The 14,525-nt window shown below is 36.4% G+C and overlaps 1 protein-coding gene across 1 annotated transcript in view; it reads left to right on the forward strand.

The window, feature by feature from the left end:
• Positions 1–14,525, forward strand: part of LUZP2 (leucine zipper protein 2) — a 1,349,153-nt gene that overhangs the window by 537,754 nt on the left and 796,874 nt on the right. Inside the window, 2 exon segments of the mRNA XM_053689315.1 lie at positions 12,863–12,916; positions 12,918–12,942. Coding sequence (XP_053545290.1) covers positions 12,863–12,916; positions 12,918–12,942 — 79 coding nt within the window.

Raw genomic sequence — 14,525 nt, forward strand, 5'->3', positions numbered from 1 at the left:
CCAGCAGAGTTCACCTGAACTTTTTCCAAAAATATCACTTTGCTACTAGTGAGGTTCTAGCGTTCATACCTCCAGATATTAACCACATTTCTTTGCAAGGATCTGAAGGTGGTCCTTCTTTGTCCTTTAGGTCATCAGGGATTTCCATTAAGAGTGGCCGCTCTTATTACCAATTAATGATAGTAATGTCTCTGACTCTAAATGTTCTTATTCTGTTGATAGTCTATATGAGTCTCAGGAAAATGCTGCTGTGGCAGATGAAGTGTCCTTTATTTCAGGCTTGCGCATATTCATGCCTTATTGTGAAAAGTTTTAATTGCTTTATAGGTAGATGATTGTCATACTCCAGTCAAAGAAACATATAAAGAAAATAGAACATTTTAAGGCAGCTCCAAAGCAGCCTCTCTTCTCCTGTCTGATTCAGTTTCTAAAATTATTTCTAAGGGATGGCAGAATACAGGTATTCCTTTTGTTCCATCTACCAAATTTAAATCTATGTTTCCTCTCCATTCTGTAAATGCAGAAATGTGGTAGATGCAGCTATTTCCACTTTGACCAGGTATACCACTATTCCTTTGAATGTTAAGCTTTCATAGGTGATCATTTAAGCTTCAAGGTTTTATGTTTAGGCCTGCTGTCAGTGTAGCCTGCTTCCCCATGCTGTTTGGTGTGATAATTTTTCAGAACTTGTTTCTGGGAAAACCACTCAGTATGAGATTCAAGATTGCATGTATCTACTGAGAACAGCAAATTCCTTTGTTTTTGATCCAGCAGTGGGAATGATTTGCATTGATTCTAAGAATTCTGCATTAGCTGAATTAGCTAGACAAACTTTGTGACTTTATTCTTGGAGGCCTATTTATCAAAGGTCTGTCGGACCTGATCTGACAGTACGGATCAGGTCCAACAGACACCACTGAATGCGGAGAGCAATATGCTCTCCATATTCAGCATTGCACCAGCAGCTCTTGTGAGCTGCTGGTGCAATGCCACCCCCTGCAGACTCGCGGCCAATTGGCCGCCAGCAGGGTGGTGTCAATCAACCTGATTGTACTCAATCGGGTTGAATTGTGGCAATCTCTGTCAGCCTCATCAGAGCAGGCAGACAGGTTATGGAGCAGCGGTCTTTAGACCGCTGCTCCATAACTTGCGTTTCTGGCGAGCCTGAAGACTCATCAGAAACACTGGCCCTAAAGCTCCATTCAGAGTTTGATAAATGGGCCTCAACGTCTGTTGAATAAAACCAGGGGTTTTATTCAAATCACTTCAAGATTGCATGTATCTACTGAGAACAGCAAATTCCTTTGTTTTTGATCCAGCAGTGGGAATGATTTGCATTGATTCTAAGAATTCTGCATTAGCTGAATTAGCTAGACAAACTTTGTGACTTTATTCTTGGAGGCCTATTTATCAAAGGTCTGTCGGACCTGATCTGACAGTACGGATCAGGTCCAACAGACACCACTGAATGCGGAGAGCAATATGCTCTCCATATTCAGCATTGCACCAGCAGCTCTTGTGAGCTGCTGGTGCAATGCCGCCCCCTGCAGACTCGCGGCCAATTGGCCGCCAGCAGGGTGGTGTCAATCAACCTGATTGTACTCAATCGGGTTGAATTGTGGCAATCTCTGTCAGCCTCATCAGAGCAGGCAGACAGGTTATGGAGCAGCGGTCTTTAGACCGCTGCTCCATAACTTGCGTTTCTGGCGAGCCTGAAGACTCATCAGAAACACTGGCCCTAAAGCTCCATTCAGAGTTTGATAAATGGGCCTCAACGTCTGTTGAATAAAACCAGGGGTTTTATTCAAATCACTTCAAATGAAGAGAGAGGTTATTTGTTAGCCTTTTTTATCTCAAAATAATAAACAAATACCTGAACATTTTTACTTTACTTCCTTTAATGCAGGAGGATCAGTTTATGTTTACTATAGACCTGAAAGATGCCTGTTTCCATATCTCTATTCACATGAATCATGTCAATTTCCTAAGAGTTGCTTTTCTAGACAAGCATTATCATTTCTTGGCTGTCTCATTTTGGTCAGATTACAGCTCCCAGAGTGATTATAAAAGTACTGAAAGTTCTGTTGTCTGTAGCTCAAGCTTAAGTAATGTCTGCAGTTTCTCACTAGAACAACATTCAGGTTCATGCTCCCTCTTTCCATCTGTCTCACACTCAGATGGTTAATTTAGAGTTGTGGTTTGAAATTAAACCTTCAAAAATGCTCATTAACTACTCAGACCTGTAAGTCTTTTCTGAGGTTCATAATCAATTCCTTGACTATGTTTTTGTCTCTGACTCATCAGACTGAAGCTGCTACAGGCCTGTGCACTTCTGTTGCTGAATCTTCTTTCTTATGTTTCTCAGTTCATAGTAGTTGTCTCATGGTGGCTTTTTCAGATGCAGTTCCATTTGCAAGAATGTATCTTCAGGCTTCAAGTTGCAGATACTGCATCAATGGAATGAGGACCCCAAGGATCTGTTTCAGAGAATTGTGTTAGGTCACTGACTTGGTGGCAGACTCATCAGTCCTTGGTTCAAGGAACTTCCTTTCTTCAACTAGTTTGGGTAGTAATCTCCACAGATGCCAGCCTGTCTTAGAGAGTGCAGGGAGTTTGGTCTCTTAAGGAGGCAAGGTTATTAATAAATATTCTCAAACTCAGTGGAATCTTCAGAACTTTACAGGGTTGGCCTGAACGCAGACACTTATCTTTTCTCTGATTCTTGCCAGACAATGTCCCACATCATCTGTTGGCCTGAGCACCATTATTGCTTGATTTCTGCAATCCCCATTTTCGTTTTAAACAATTAGGAGGCAGACCTTCTCAGTAGCCAGTGTCTTCACACAGGGAATGGTATCTGAATTATTAAATTCTCAATTATATTGTGAGATGTTGAGGTCTTCCTGAGATAGATCTCATGACTTCTCATTTGAATCACAAACTGCCTCAGTATTGTGCCAGGTTTTGGGAGCCTCGGGTAAGTCTGATAGATACCCAAGTGATTCCTTAGTTATTCAATCTCATTTTTCCAACATTTGTGTTGCTATCAAGAGTGAGAGTCAAAATCAAGCAGGAACAACATGCAGCCATTCTTATTGCTCTGGCGTGACCTTGAACAATTTGCTTTGTCCTCATGCCCACCTTTGAGGCTTCCTTTAAGAAAGGATCTTCTCTCTAATATACCTTTCTTTTATCAAGATCTCAAAACTCTGAATTTGAGGGTATGGCAATTGAACACTTAATTTTGTCTCAGAGAGGTTTTTCTAACAAGGTTATTGATACTCTGATTTGGTACTTGTTTTTGCATTTCTTTGCCACGCTTCATCTTTCCTGCTTTTCTTTTTTCCTCATCTGCTTAGCTATCTGTATGACAGAGGATCATGGGAAGTAGCAGGGATTTAAAACACTGGCGAGTTGTGGTGTCTTTTGCCACCTCCTAGTAATCAGGAAGGGAATATTACAACACGTGATGACTAATTGATTCTCACCATCATGAAATAAATTAATTTATCAGGTAAGCTTCAATTTAGTTTTTTGCACTACATTTGTAATCTAGCTCTTTGTGGGGAATTCATTTCTGAGTTTAATGTCCCTATAAATAAACCAAAGATAATATAAAGTGTATTAAAATAGTATACTAGGGCAGTGCAGCCTGTCATACTATTCTCTTTTAGTTCCTAACAAAATATATCATGCAGTTTGTGACTGTTGTAAGATCAGATCAACTGTTCCATTGTTGCTAGATGAAGAATGAATATTTAAGAAGAGTGGAGCTACCACTATTAATCATTGCAACCATCCAATTTATGTCATACATTTTCTTGATAAATTCATGTACATTCAGATATCTTCATTTTCACTACTAAGTTGTTGTCATGTATTTGGTGACAAATCACCAAATAATAATTTGTTACAGTATTTATACCTAAAAGAAGAGAAAACATGTCAGATTAAATATTACAACTAAATAAGAGGGAAATAAAATGTATTAAAATTGTGAATCAATAACATAATAATAAATACATAAATAAATAAATAAATACATAAAAGCAGTGTAAAAAGCAGTAATAAAACAATATCTTTAAAATTAAATAAAATATATTTACTATATAAGAATAATATACAATTTGGTTGTATAAAGTTTGACAAACTTGTTTACTAATAAAATAATAAAATTAAAGCTGTCAGTATATTTCTTATAAATGCAGTTCAAAAAATATAAAGCTTTTGAATTTTTTTTAGAATAGTAGAAAGTGCAAACTAATGACTGTATATCTGAGTGAAGAAAGCTCGGAAGGTAAAAAAAAGTGTAGTTTTACTTTATTAGATATTTTACTTTTTTACATTATTGTGTGATACATTTTGAAAAATGTAATAATAAAATGTATTAACATATAAAAAACAGAATAATTTATAAAAACAATATGTTAAAAAACTTATATACAATTAAGTCTTTAAAAAGTTGTCAATATGATGGGACACGCTGCCCCATCATTCTCTGGGCCTTTGAGAAAAATTCTCCAGATGTAAGAAGTCTGCTACTATTCAGTTTAAATCATATTTCCCATATACTAAGGAATAAAAAGATTAAAAGTAAATGAATCTATATTAGAGTACTGAGGGTACATATGTATATGCATTTCATGTGATGGTGCAAGGTTCTGGAAAGTGAGCTATGTTGACCCTTCTGGGATGGAGGCATCTCAATGATGTTGTTTGTATTTTACTAAAGCTGAATCAGGATTCCCAGATCTTGCTCACAATTTACCTTGTTTGTGTACTCTTATAAATTAGTGTGTATCTGTAACTTTTGATTCCACCACTCCACACTCGTCTTAGACATTAGACCATCATTATTTTCACTCAGTGGCCTAGAGTCATAGATGCTTCTTATGTTGCTGAAGGACCTCAATGTAAAGGTGAGATCATATTCTAAATTAATTGTTCAGCGCTTCACCTATATCTTCCTCAAATCGGCTAGTGTGCAATCCTGCCATTAGAGGGACACTAAATACTAAATACACTTTATGTATCGCCCTCTAATTATAGGTTCAGTCATTTTGTAAATTAAGCTGCACTGCAGGTATCTGAAGGAGAGTTGTTGCACATATGCAAGCACATCAACACTAGAATACAGTGCAAGCTAAATATCAACATGGCGGCACCCATGACTAGAGGGAGATGGTGAATATACCTCAATACTATGTTTATAAATTTATTTAGGGCCAGATTATGAAAGGAGTGCAAAATTGCGCTTACGCGAGTGCGATATTTGCTCTCCACTCAGTAATGCCAGCGCATGCAAATGTGCACTGGTATTACAATTTAGGCATAATGCAAATGCTACCTCACGTTCTCATTGCAGAGAAGCTTTGTGCTCACGAGAGCGTGCTTTCATAGGCTCCAATGGGAGCCTCGTTTTCATGCTGTCATGTGTCAAATATTTACATGCCTATTATTTTACACTAGTAGTCTTACTGAATAAAGCAAAAGGTATATTGGAGATTTCACAAACATGAGCAAAGGACTTACTGTGAGCATTTTTGGATTGTGGTCAAGATTTTTCACCTACACTACTGTCTAGAAGGCAGAATTCATAAGGATTCTTCTGCCCTTGAAGTATCTAATCTTGCTGTTGCTATATCTTGCTATTGAAAAGTTGATGAGATTTTGATGTTTTTGTTCTGTAATGTTTTGAAGATATTTTGTATAGAACATATTTTATTAGTAACTAACTTCTCGCAATCAAAAACTTTCCTCCATATAGTTTTACGAATGATACATGGTGTTTTCATAGTTAGCATACTAGAGCAGGGCAACCTAGGATTCAACATGGCTGTGCCCATTACTTTATAGAAACTTAAAGGGATATTAAAACCCCCCCGAAAAAATTGTGATTCAGACAGAGCATATCATTTTTAAAAAGTTTCCAATTTACATCTATCATCAAATTTGCTTCCTTCCTATGGTATTCTTATTGAAGAGATACATAGGTCATTGTCTGGAGCACTAAATGGCAGGGAATAGTGCTGCCATCAGGTGCTCTTGCAAATGGATAACATTCCCTGCAAAAGTGGCTGGCCATATAGTGCTCCAGACATTGGCATGCGCCTCAACTTATGCCTGTTCTTTTTAACAAAAAAATACCTAGATAACAAAGAAAACTTGATAATAGAAGTAAATTAGAAATGTAAATTAGAAAAGCATAATTCACCAGTAAATCAACTTCTGCTATGGTTTTACCTTACCATGGAGCTTACTTATGTTAACCAAACTCAAAGAAGACAATATAAAATTAGACAAAAAAAAAGAAAAACTTAACTTTTATCATAGGTTTTTAACAGTATGATTAGTCATTGGGGCCCATTTATCAAAGGTCTTGAGGACCTGATCCGACAGTGCGGTCTCAGGGTCCGTAAGACCTTGCTGAATGCAGAGAGCAATACGCACAAGAGCTGCTGGTGCAACGCCGCCCCCTGCAGACTCGCGGCCAATCTAGAGATGTGCATTTGGCAGTTTTTTTTAACTAACTAATGCGGAAATTGGAGGCTGCTTTTGGTATTCGTCTCTTTTCCGAGGCTTTTATATACTCTTGTGCAAGTGGAACACACTAAGATCTGGATTTGCACAGAATGTAGTGTCTTTCATTTGCACAAGATGATATTCGGCTCTGAAAATAGATAAATAACCAAAGCAGCCTCTTACTTTCGCCTTTGGTAGTGGACAAAACTGCTGAATGCACATCTCTAGTAACCTCCATTTTGACAATTGAAAGATAATGAATTATTCCCAGAAAAAAAAATGGTTTACTTTTGTTTGTTTTCTTTAAAATAATATCCAATGTGACTCTGAAACAACATAAGTGTATAACTGATAATTACAAATTAGTGATAACACATGTGATAGTAACAAATTTACCAATGTAAAAACATAATTCATAACAAATGTCCAAATAAAGTCCAAATGTTGCAAAATAACAATATTGTTTATTTTCAATCTTGGTACAATGTCCAGGTATCAAGAGTGTCCTCCAAAAAAGAATCAGATCACAGGGCTCACATGTTGACTCAGATCTTTCTTTCACTCTCACATTCAGTCCTAACGGCTAAATCCTGCTGCTTCCACCTTAAAAAACATTTGTAAATTTGAACATTTTCCTTACACAAGACACAACTAAGATTTTAATCTACTCTCTCATCCTTTCCCACCTCGATTACTGTAACTCCATGCTCTCTGGTCTCCCTAGCTCCTTTACGATCCATAATGAATGCCTCTGCTAGGCTCATCTTCCTTACTCGTCGCTCTTCATCTGCTGCACCTATCCACCAATCCCTTCACTAGCTTCCTCTTGCCTCCAGAATAAAACTCAAAATTCTTACTCTGACATACAAAGCCCTCAACTGCACTGCTCCCCCCTACATCTCAAACCTTGTCTCTAGATACTCTCCCTCCAGGCCCCTTCGCTCTGCTCATGACCTCCGACACTCCTCCTCTCTTGTTACCTCCTCACATTCCCGTTTAGAGGACTTTTCCAGACTGGCTCCCATATTGTGGAACTCTCTGCCTTGCTCCACAAGACTCTCCCCTAGTTTTGAAAGCTTCAAGTGCTCCCTAAAGACTCTACCAATTGGGTAAGGAATTTAACTATTCAGTCACAGACCCTGATAGACAAAGATTCTCCAGCATGGAGAGAAATTGTAGTTCAGATTTTACAAAGGCTGAACTCACTGAATTTTTAAAAGAAAAAGGGTGGAACTCTCCAGCACTGCAAGATCTCCCTCATTTCAGTAAGGGAATGAGTGAAAAGCCCAGTGTAATAAAACACTGCATAATATGAGCGTTTTGTTATACTTAAACTTTGTGCATTGCAATAATTATTTGTTTCCAATATAGACGATTTATTTGTTTTCAATCTAAAAGGTTCCCTTCTTACATAACCCACATTATTTCTATTGAATCTGCATCTTACTACTTCACAAGTATTTTTATCATCTTGTTCTAAAGTTTTACTGTGTTCTAACCTAAATCCCAATTTTTGAGCATCATTGATGCTTATATCGGGCAATTTACCATTTCTCCTACCAAAAATTTCACAACTTTTTCTTTCATCTCTTTTATTCTGTACTTTTATTATTTTTTATCATTATTTCTAAATCATTTTGTGAAAGTTCTTTCTTTCCTTTCTTGATAATCTGTCTTGTCCCAAATATATTTTTTTATCTTAATTTCTTGCATATCTTTCTTATTTTTTTTTAGAATACCTTTAATCTCTTTACTTCTGTTTATATACTCAGATGTATCATCAAAATTAATTAGTTTTACTTCAATATCGTTAATTTCCTCTACAACTGATTCTAATTTTTTTTATCTCATTAAAGATCAAATTAATCAACGTAACTGTGCATTCTTCCAATATACTATTCCATCTAATTAGAAATTATATATTGTTTTTACCAAAAGCTGGATGTTTAATTATACTTAAACATCTTGGTGTTATGTTTTCTTTTAAATATGTCAAGTGTATTTATCTCTAAATCTTTTACCACAATTTTTCCAATAACTTCAATAATTCATTTAAATTCTCTTTTCTTTTTCACCCCTATTCAAAGTTAAAAAAGCCTTACTTCTTCTATCTGAAAATACTAAGACAAAATATAAAAACTAGTGTCACCTTGTAGTGTTACTAATCACAACAATTTGTGCAAATAAAATAATAAAAATGTGATATAAAACAAGACAAATGTATAAATATTATTACAAATGATTGAAAACACAAGTTATAGTAAAAAAGCATTAATGTGAAAACATATAATTCACCATAAATGTCCAAATGGAGTCTTATATGCACCATGAAATTGTATCTGTTTCTTTTTTGAAGGAAACACTTTAACTACCTGGACTTTAACCAAGACTGAAATTAAAAAAGATTGTTATTATGCCGCATCTGAGACTCTATTTGGATATTTGAGATGTTCTTTCGGCATATGAAGAGCGACGTGTAAGGAAGTTGAACCTAGCAGAGGCATTCATTATGGATTGTAAAAGAGCTAGATGGCAGCTAGAGAGACCAGAGAGGATGGAGTTGCAGAAGTCAAGGCGGGAAATGATTAGAGGGTTGATTAAAATCTTAGTTGTGTCTTGTGTAAGTTACTAAGGACATGTCTGATTTTAGAGATGTTTTTAAGATGGAAGTGGCAGGATTTTGCCAAAGGCTGAATGTGATGACTGACAGTTATTTATTATGTAATTTGAGGTGGATATGGCAAATTTAGACTTCTATTTGATCAAAAGTTCTCTTTTAAATGTGTATATAAAGCAAATGTCAGCATTTGAAACTAAAATGTTAACATTCCTATATATAAAGCAACATTTGGATTAGTGGCCCTGCAGACCCTGCAATGATGCCTAGGAGGTAAGAGGGGCCCACCACCTGTCCAGCTTTTTGAATACATGAATGTAACATTTGAATACTACATTTGAATACTGATATCTATAGGTTTACTTTGAAGGTATATGTGAATTAGTATTTCAGTGTAAATATACAAATATTAAATTGTCACATCCAGTAAAGAAAATTAAAGCATTAGTTTTGCAAAAAATTTATTGTACAATGCTCAGTAAACATTCCTGGGGAACAAAAAAATTAGATTAACAATTATATTTTAATGTATGTGTTTTGACATTCATCAACTGCTAAACTGAGGAAGGATTTGAAATTCATTTTGCTGTATTATTGCTGCTCATTCACATAATTGTTATCAGTAATATAATTGATGATGTCATTATTCTTGATTATGTTTGTTATATCATCAGTGATGTCATTAGTGATGCAACATTCAATATGTATATTATTAATAAAACATGAAACACAATTTTTTCCAATGTATTTCTGTTGTAATCAATCTTGTTTTATTATCTTAGTATCCTTTATTGAAGGAGCAGCATATATGATGTATATGTGTGCAGCCACCAATCAGTAGGTAGCTCCTAACTCGTGATTAAGTATAATTTTTTTCAACAAAGGATACCAAGAGAACCAAGCAAGTTAGATCATAGAAGTACATTAGAATGTTGTTTAAAATTGTATGCTCTATTCGAATCATGAAAGAACATTTTGGGGTTTCATGACCCTTTAAAGAAAACTAGAAAATCACCAAACAAACTTGGCATTAAACGTATTGTATTTTTGAGCTTTGCTTTTTTGAGTAACCATATATTGGGGGTAAACCTGTCCGAGGGTCTCTGGGGCTTCTGGAGCATCATTTAATTGCATGAGAGCAGAGCTTCTTCACTTTCATTTTCAGGGTTGCATGCAAAGGTCCTGAAACTTATTAAAAACTTTGAAAAATAAAATTTAAAAATACTAATTTCTGAAAATGTAAATGTTTTTCTTAGTCTCCTTGGTTAACTTTCCCCTTTTCAATGAGGGCATTCTGAATTAGGTTTAAAAGCCTGCATGAGTCCTTAACACTAGGTGGCAGCAGTGTGTGCAGGGAGCATGCAGCTGACAGTGCCGTGTGACAGCAGGGATTGCCCACAGCTTTATCTTTACTTACTGCTTTTGACAAATACTGTGTGAGTGTATCCTCTACTAAAAAAGATAGATGCGCATGTTTGTGTTTAGTGAGTTTTTTTTGTTGTTGTTTTTTTTTTAGAAAACAGTGCTTCTAGCTATAGAACCCGATTTTAATTCACTATAAAGGTTAACCATAGAATGGCTAAAGCTACTGCCCTCTTAAGCTCCCCTTGCAAGTTGCTTGTGTAGCATTACTACAGAAACTGGTATCATATATTGCTCTAAACACATGCACATTCCTGAGCCTACTTCAGTATTCACGTATGTAAAGGGGCCATGTTTTACCTAAGGAGACCAAGGGGCCGATTTACTAAAGTGCGGACGGACATGATACGATGTAGCGTATCATGTCCACCGCACATTGATAAATGCCAACAGCATACGCTGTCGGCATTTATCATTGCACAAGCAGTTCTCAGAGGCAGCGGACAAGTTATGGATCAACGGTCTTTAGACCGCTGCTTCATAGCTACTGTTTCCGGCGAGCCTGAAGGCTCGCGCAAAAACAGGGGCATCAAGCTCCATTCGGAGCTTGATAATTCGGCCTTTATGAGAGAAAGGTACAGTTTATAAGAGGTTTTAACCCCTTTAAACAATAAGACATTTACACACGTTGTGCAGTACTTTGGCAATCGTATCGCACAATGTATATATACATCTGAGCTTAAAGAAGTCGAGAGCTGGAGTTCCTGAGCTCCAGGCATCTGCCCGCATTGGAACCAGAGTGTGATTGGTGCTCCAGTTCTAAATGAGGGCAGATGCCAGATAGTTACAGATCGTGTGTATCACCATGTGTAATGATCATCTGCTGGTGCCAGCGGGAAGTATAGGAGGGAATCCGGTAGGCAGGTGGGTGGTCAAACAGTGGAGCGGGTTGGAGGAGGGATGGGAGGGAAGGAGTGGGAGGGCCCTACATGGCAGAAAAAAAAATAAAGGGATAGGGAGGAATGGGGCAGCTACACTACAGAAAAAAGGAGGTGGGGGATCCCTAACTAAGGATTGCAAGAGGTGGGGAGGTGGGGGGACCAATACACTACAGAAAATAAAAATAATTAAAAAAATAATTATAATAATTGAAAAAAATATATATAAAATGGTTTTGTAGGTACTGGCAGACAGCTGCCAGTACCTAAGATGGCAGACAATAGTTAGAAGGGGGAGAGTTAGAGAGCTATTTAGGAGGGATCAGGGAGGTTGGTGGGTAAGGGGGGATCCTACACTGCAGAAAACAGAAACAAGAAATACAATGCTTTACATTGTTATATTGGCAGACTATCTGCCTGTACCTAAGATGGGGGTGACCAGTGGGGGGTGATGGAAGGAAAAGAGATGTTTGGGAGGGATCAAGGGTGGGATGTGTCAGGTGGAGGGTAATCTCTACACTAAAGCTAAAATTAACCTTACAAGCTACTGAATTAACCCCTTCATTGTCTGGAATAATAGAAGTATGGTTTACAGCTGCAATTAACAGCCTTCTAATTACTAAAAAGCAATGGCAAAGCAATTTAAGTCTGCTATTTCAGAAGAAAGGGGGTCCCAGAGAAGATTTTACAATAGTTTGTGCCATGATTGCAAAAGCGTTATGTAAATAATTTCAGTGATAAACCTAAAGTTTGTGAAAAAGTTAATGATTTTTTTATTTGATCACATTTGGCAGGAAACTGGTGGCATGAAATATGCCAAAATGGGCCTAGATCAATACCTTAGGTTGTCTTCTTATCTCTGGTATTGGGAAAGTTTTTTTCTTAAAGAAACACTGAACCCAAATTTTTGCTTTCGTGATTCACAAAGAGCATGCAATTTTAAGCAACTTTCTAATTAACTCCTCGATTAGCAATTTTTCTTCGTTATCTTGCTATCTTTATTTGAAAAAGAAGGCATCTAAGCTAAGGAGCCAGCCAAATTTGGTTCAGCACTGTGGACAGCACTTGTTTGTTGGTTGGTGAATTTATCCACCAATCAGCAAGAACAACCCAGGTTGTTCACCAAAAATGGGCCGGCATCTAAACTTACATTCTTGCTTTTCAAATAAAAATACCAAGAGAATGAAGAAAAATTGATTATAGGAGTACATTAGAAAGATGCTTAAAATTGCATGCTCTATCTGGATCGTGAAAGAAAAAATTTGGGTTTAGTGTCCCTTTAAAGTCCTAGTAATGAAGGGGTTAAAGGCAATGCTGTGTGCTAACAACCAACTGTTTGTTTCCCGTTAATATTTGTAAAATGAAGTGGATAAGATGGAAAAATCCAGTTCCTAAGTATATCTTGTTTCTTTTTAATATACAGAAAAGAAATGAAATCCCTGCAGGAGGCATTCACAAAGCAACTTAATGAAGCAATGAAAGGCAGAGAAGCAGCAGGCAACTGTAAAGTGTTTGCAGCACGTGCCTCCACAATACAGTTTCCCTACATTTTTTCTATTATTGTTTGTGATCTTTGTATTTAGTTATTGCACTTATTTTGCAGTTTTAAAGATATTTAGCTTTAATGATACGTCTGAGATTTTAATTTGGCTTAGATCTGCGGAGAGGTCTTGGGTTTACCATTAATATAATAGCCATGTGGTTTCCAAATGTCATTTCTTAAAACCTAAAGATATCATTGTAACCTATAGTAACTGACACACACAAAAAGAAAAAGAAAAGGGATTCAGCGCAACATTAGACCCTGCGTTATACCAAGATCAATTCTCCATGCAAGCTCAGATGCATAAGTACATCATTCTGACAAAACAAAAAAGCAAGGGTTGAAGTGTAGAGCAGAGACACAGTTCTTTAGTATGGAGATAAGTTGTTAGAAGTCATGCAGGTTACAGTTGCAATTAAAGGATAGGAAAATCAAAATTAAACTTGCATGATTCAGATAGAACAGTTATTTTAAGAAGCACTTCTATTTCCAAATGTGCTTTTGTTTCTTGGTATCAGTTCTTGAGAAAGAATACTCACATATCCTACACTAGTGGGAGCTAGCTGCTGATTGATTCCTGTACACATTTGTCTCTTGTGATTGGCTATCTAGATGTGTTCCGCTAGCTGCCAGTAGTGTAATGCTGTTCCTTCCAGCAAATGATGACAAGATAACCACACTCATCATCTCATTTCCTTCACAAATTTTTTATCTTTAAATTAAAAAAAAAAAAAAAGCAATCTTAACCAGGATTAAAGGGACCTTCATGGTGTATTGCAAATTTGCTTTTCATACCTGATGGATACAATGCACTTGTAAATTCCCTAGATGAAAGAAACAATGTTCACTCATCATACTTGATGGAACTGGTTTTTATCTAAAAGTGATCACTGCCAATCATTTAACCTAAATTTAGCAGTTCATTTTGTTGCACAATTTTTTATTCAACAGAAAAACTATTGATCTCTTATCTACATAGGCTAATTTAAGACTGATATTGGTACCAGTTGTACACAGTATAAAGTCTGTAGCAGCTCTCTGTCTGGATATTTGAGCTTTACATATATTTCTCCATTAAGTAAAGAATGTAAAGGAGAAATTAGGGTTTTTTTTTACAAAATTATAGCACCCATGATGTCCTTTAATGCAGCAACCCTTCTATAGACTATGTATTGCATGAATCATTGGTGATACAGACTTAGGGTTCGATGATTGAAAGCTCTCTGGGCTGGCGAGATTAATTAATGAATGCACGCAGTCCTTCTTTTTCACAGGTGGAATGATTTAAATCCATTTTTTACCCTGAAAACATGGTGTCTCGCTAAGGGGTGTATACTGCATTTTCATATGAAATGTGCACAACAAAATTCATATTTTAAGTATTATACAAAACAAATATTTGAACCATTCACACAAAAATAAGCAGGGAAAAATTGTATTGTTAAGGTGCATCAAAAATCGTAACAAAATTCTTCACCAAAAATCGTATGTTAACAAAAAAGTTAAATTAGTAAGTAATTTACACAGGAATAAATCAAATTAA

This window comes from Bombina bombina, chromosome 7 (genome assembly GCF_027579735.1).
Source record: "Bombina bombina isolate aBomBom1 chromosome 7, aBomBom1.pri, whole genome shotgun sequence".
Lineage (NCBI taxonomy): Eukaryota > Metazoa > Chordata > Amphibia > Anura > Bombinatoridae > Bombina > Bombina bombina.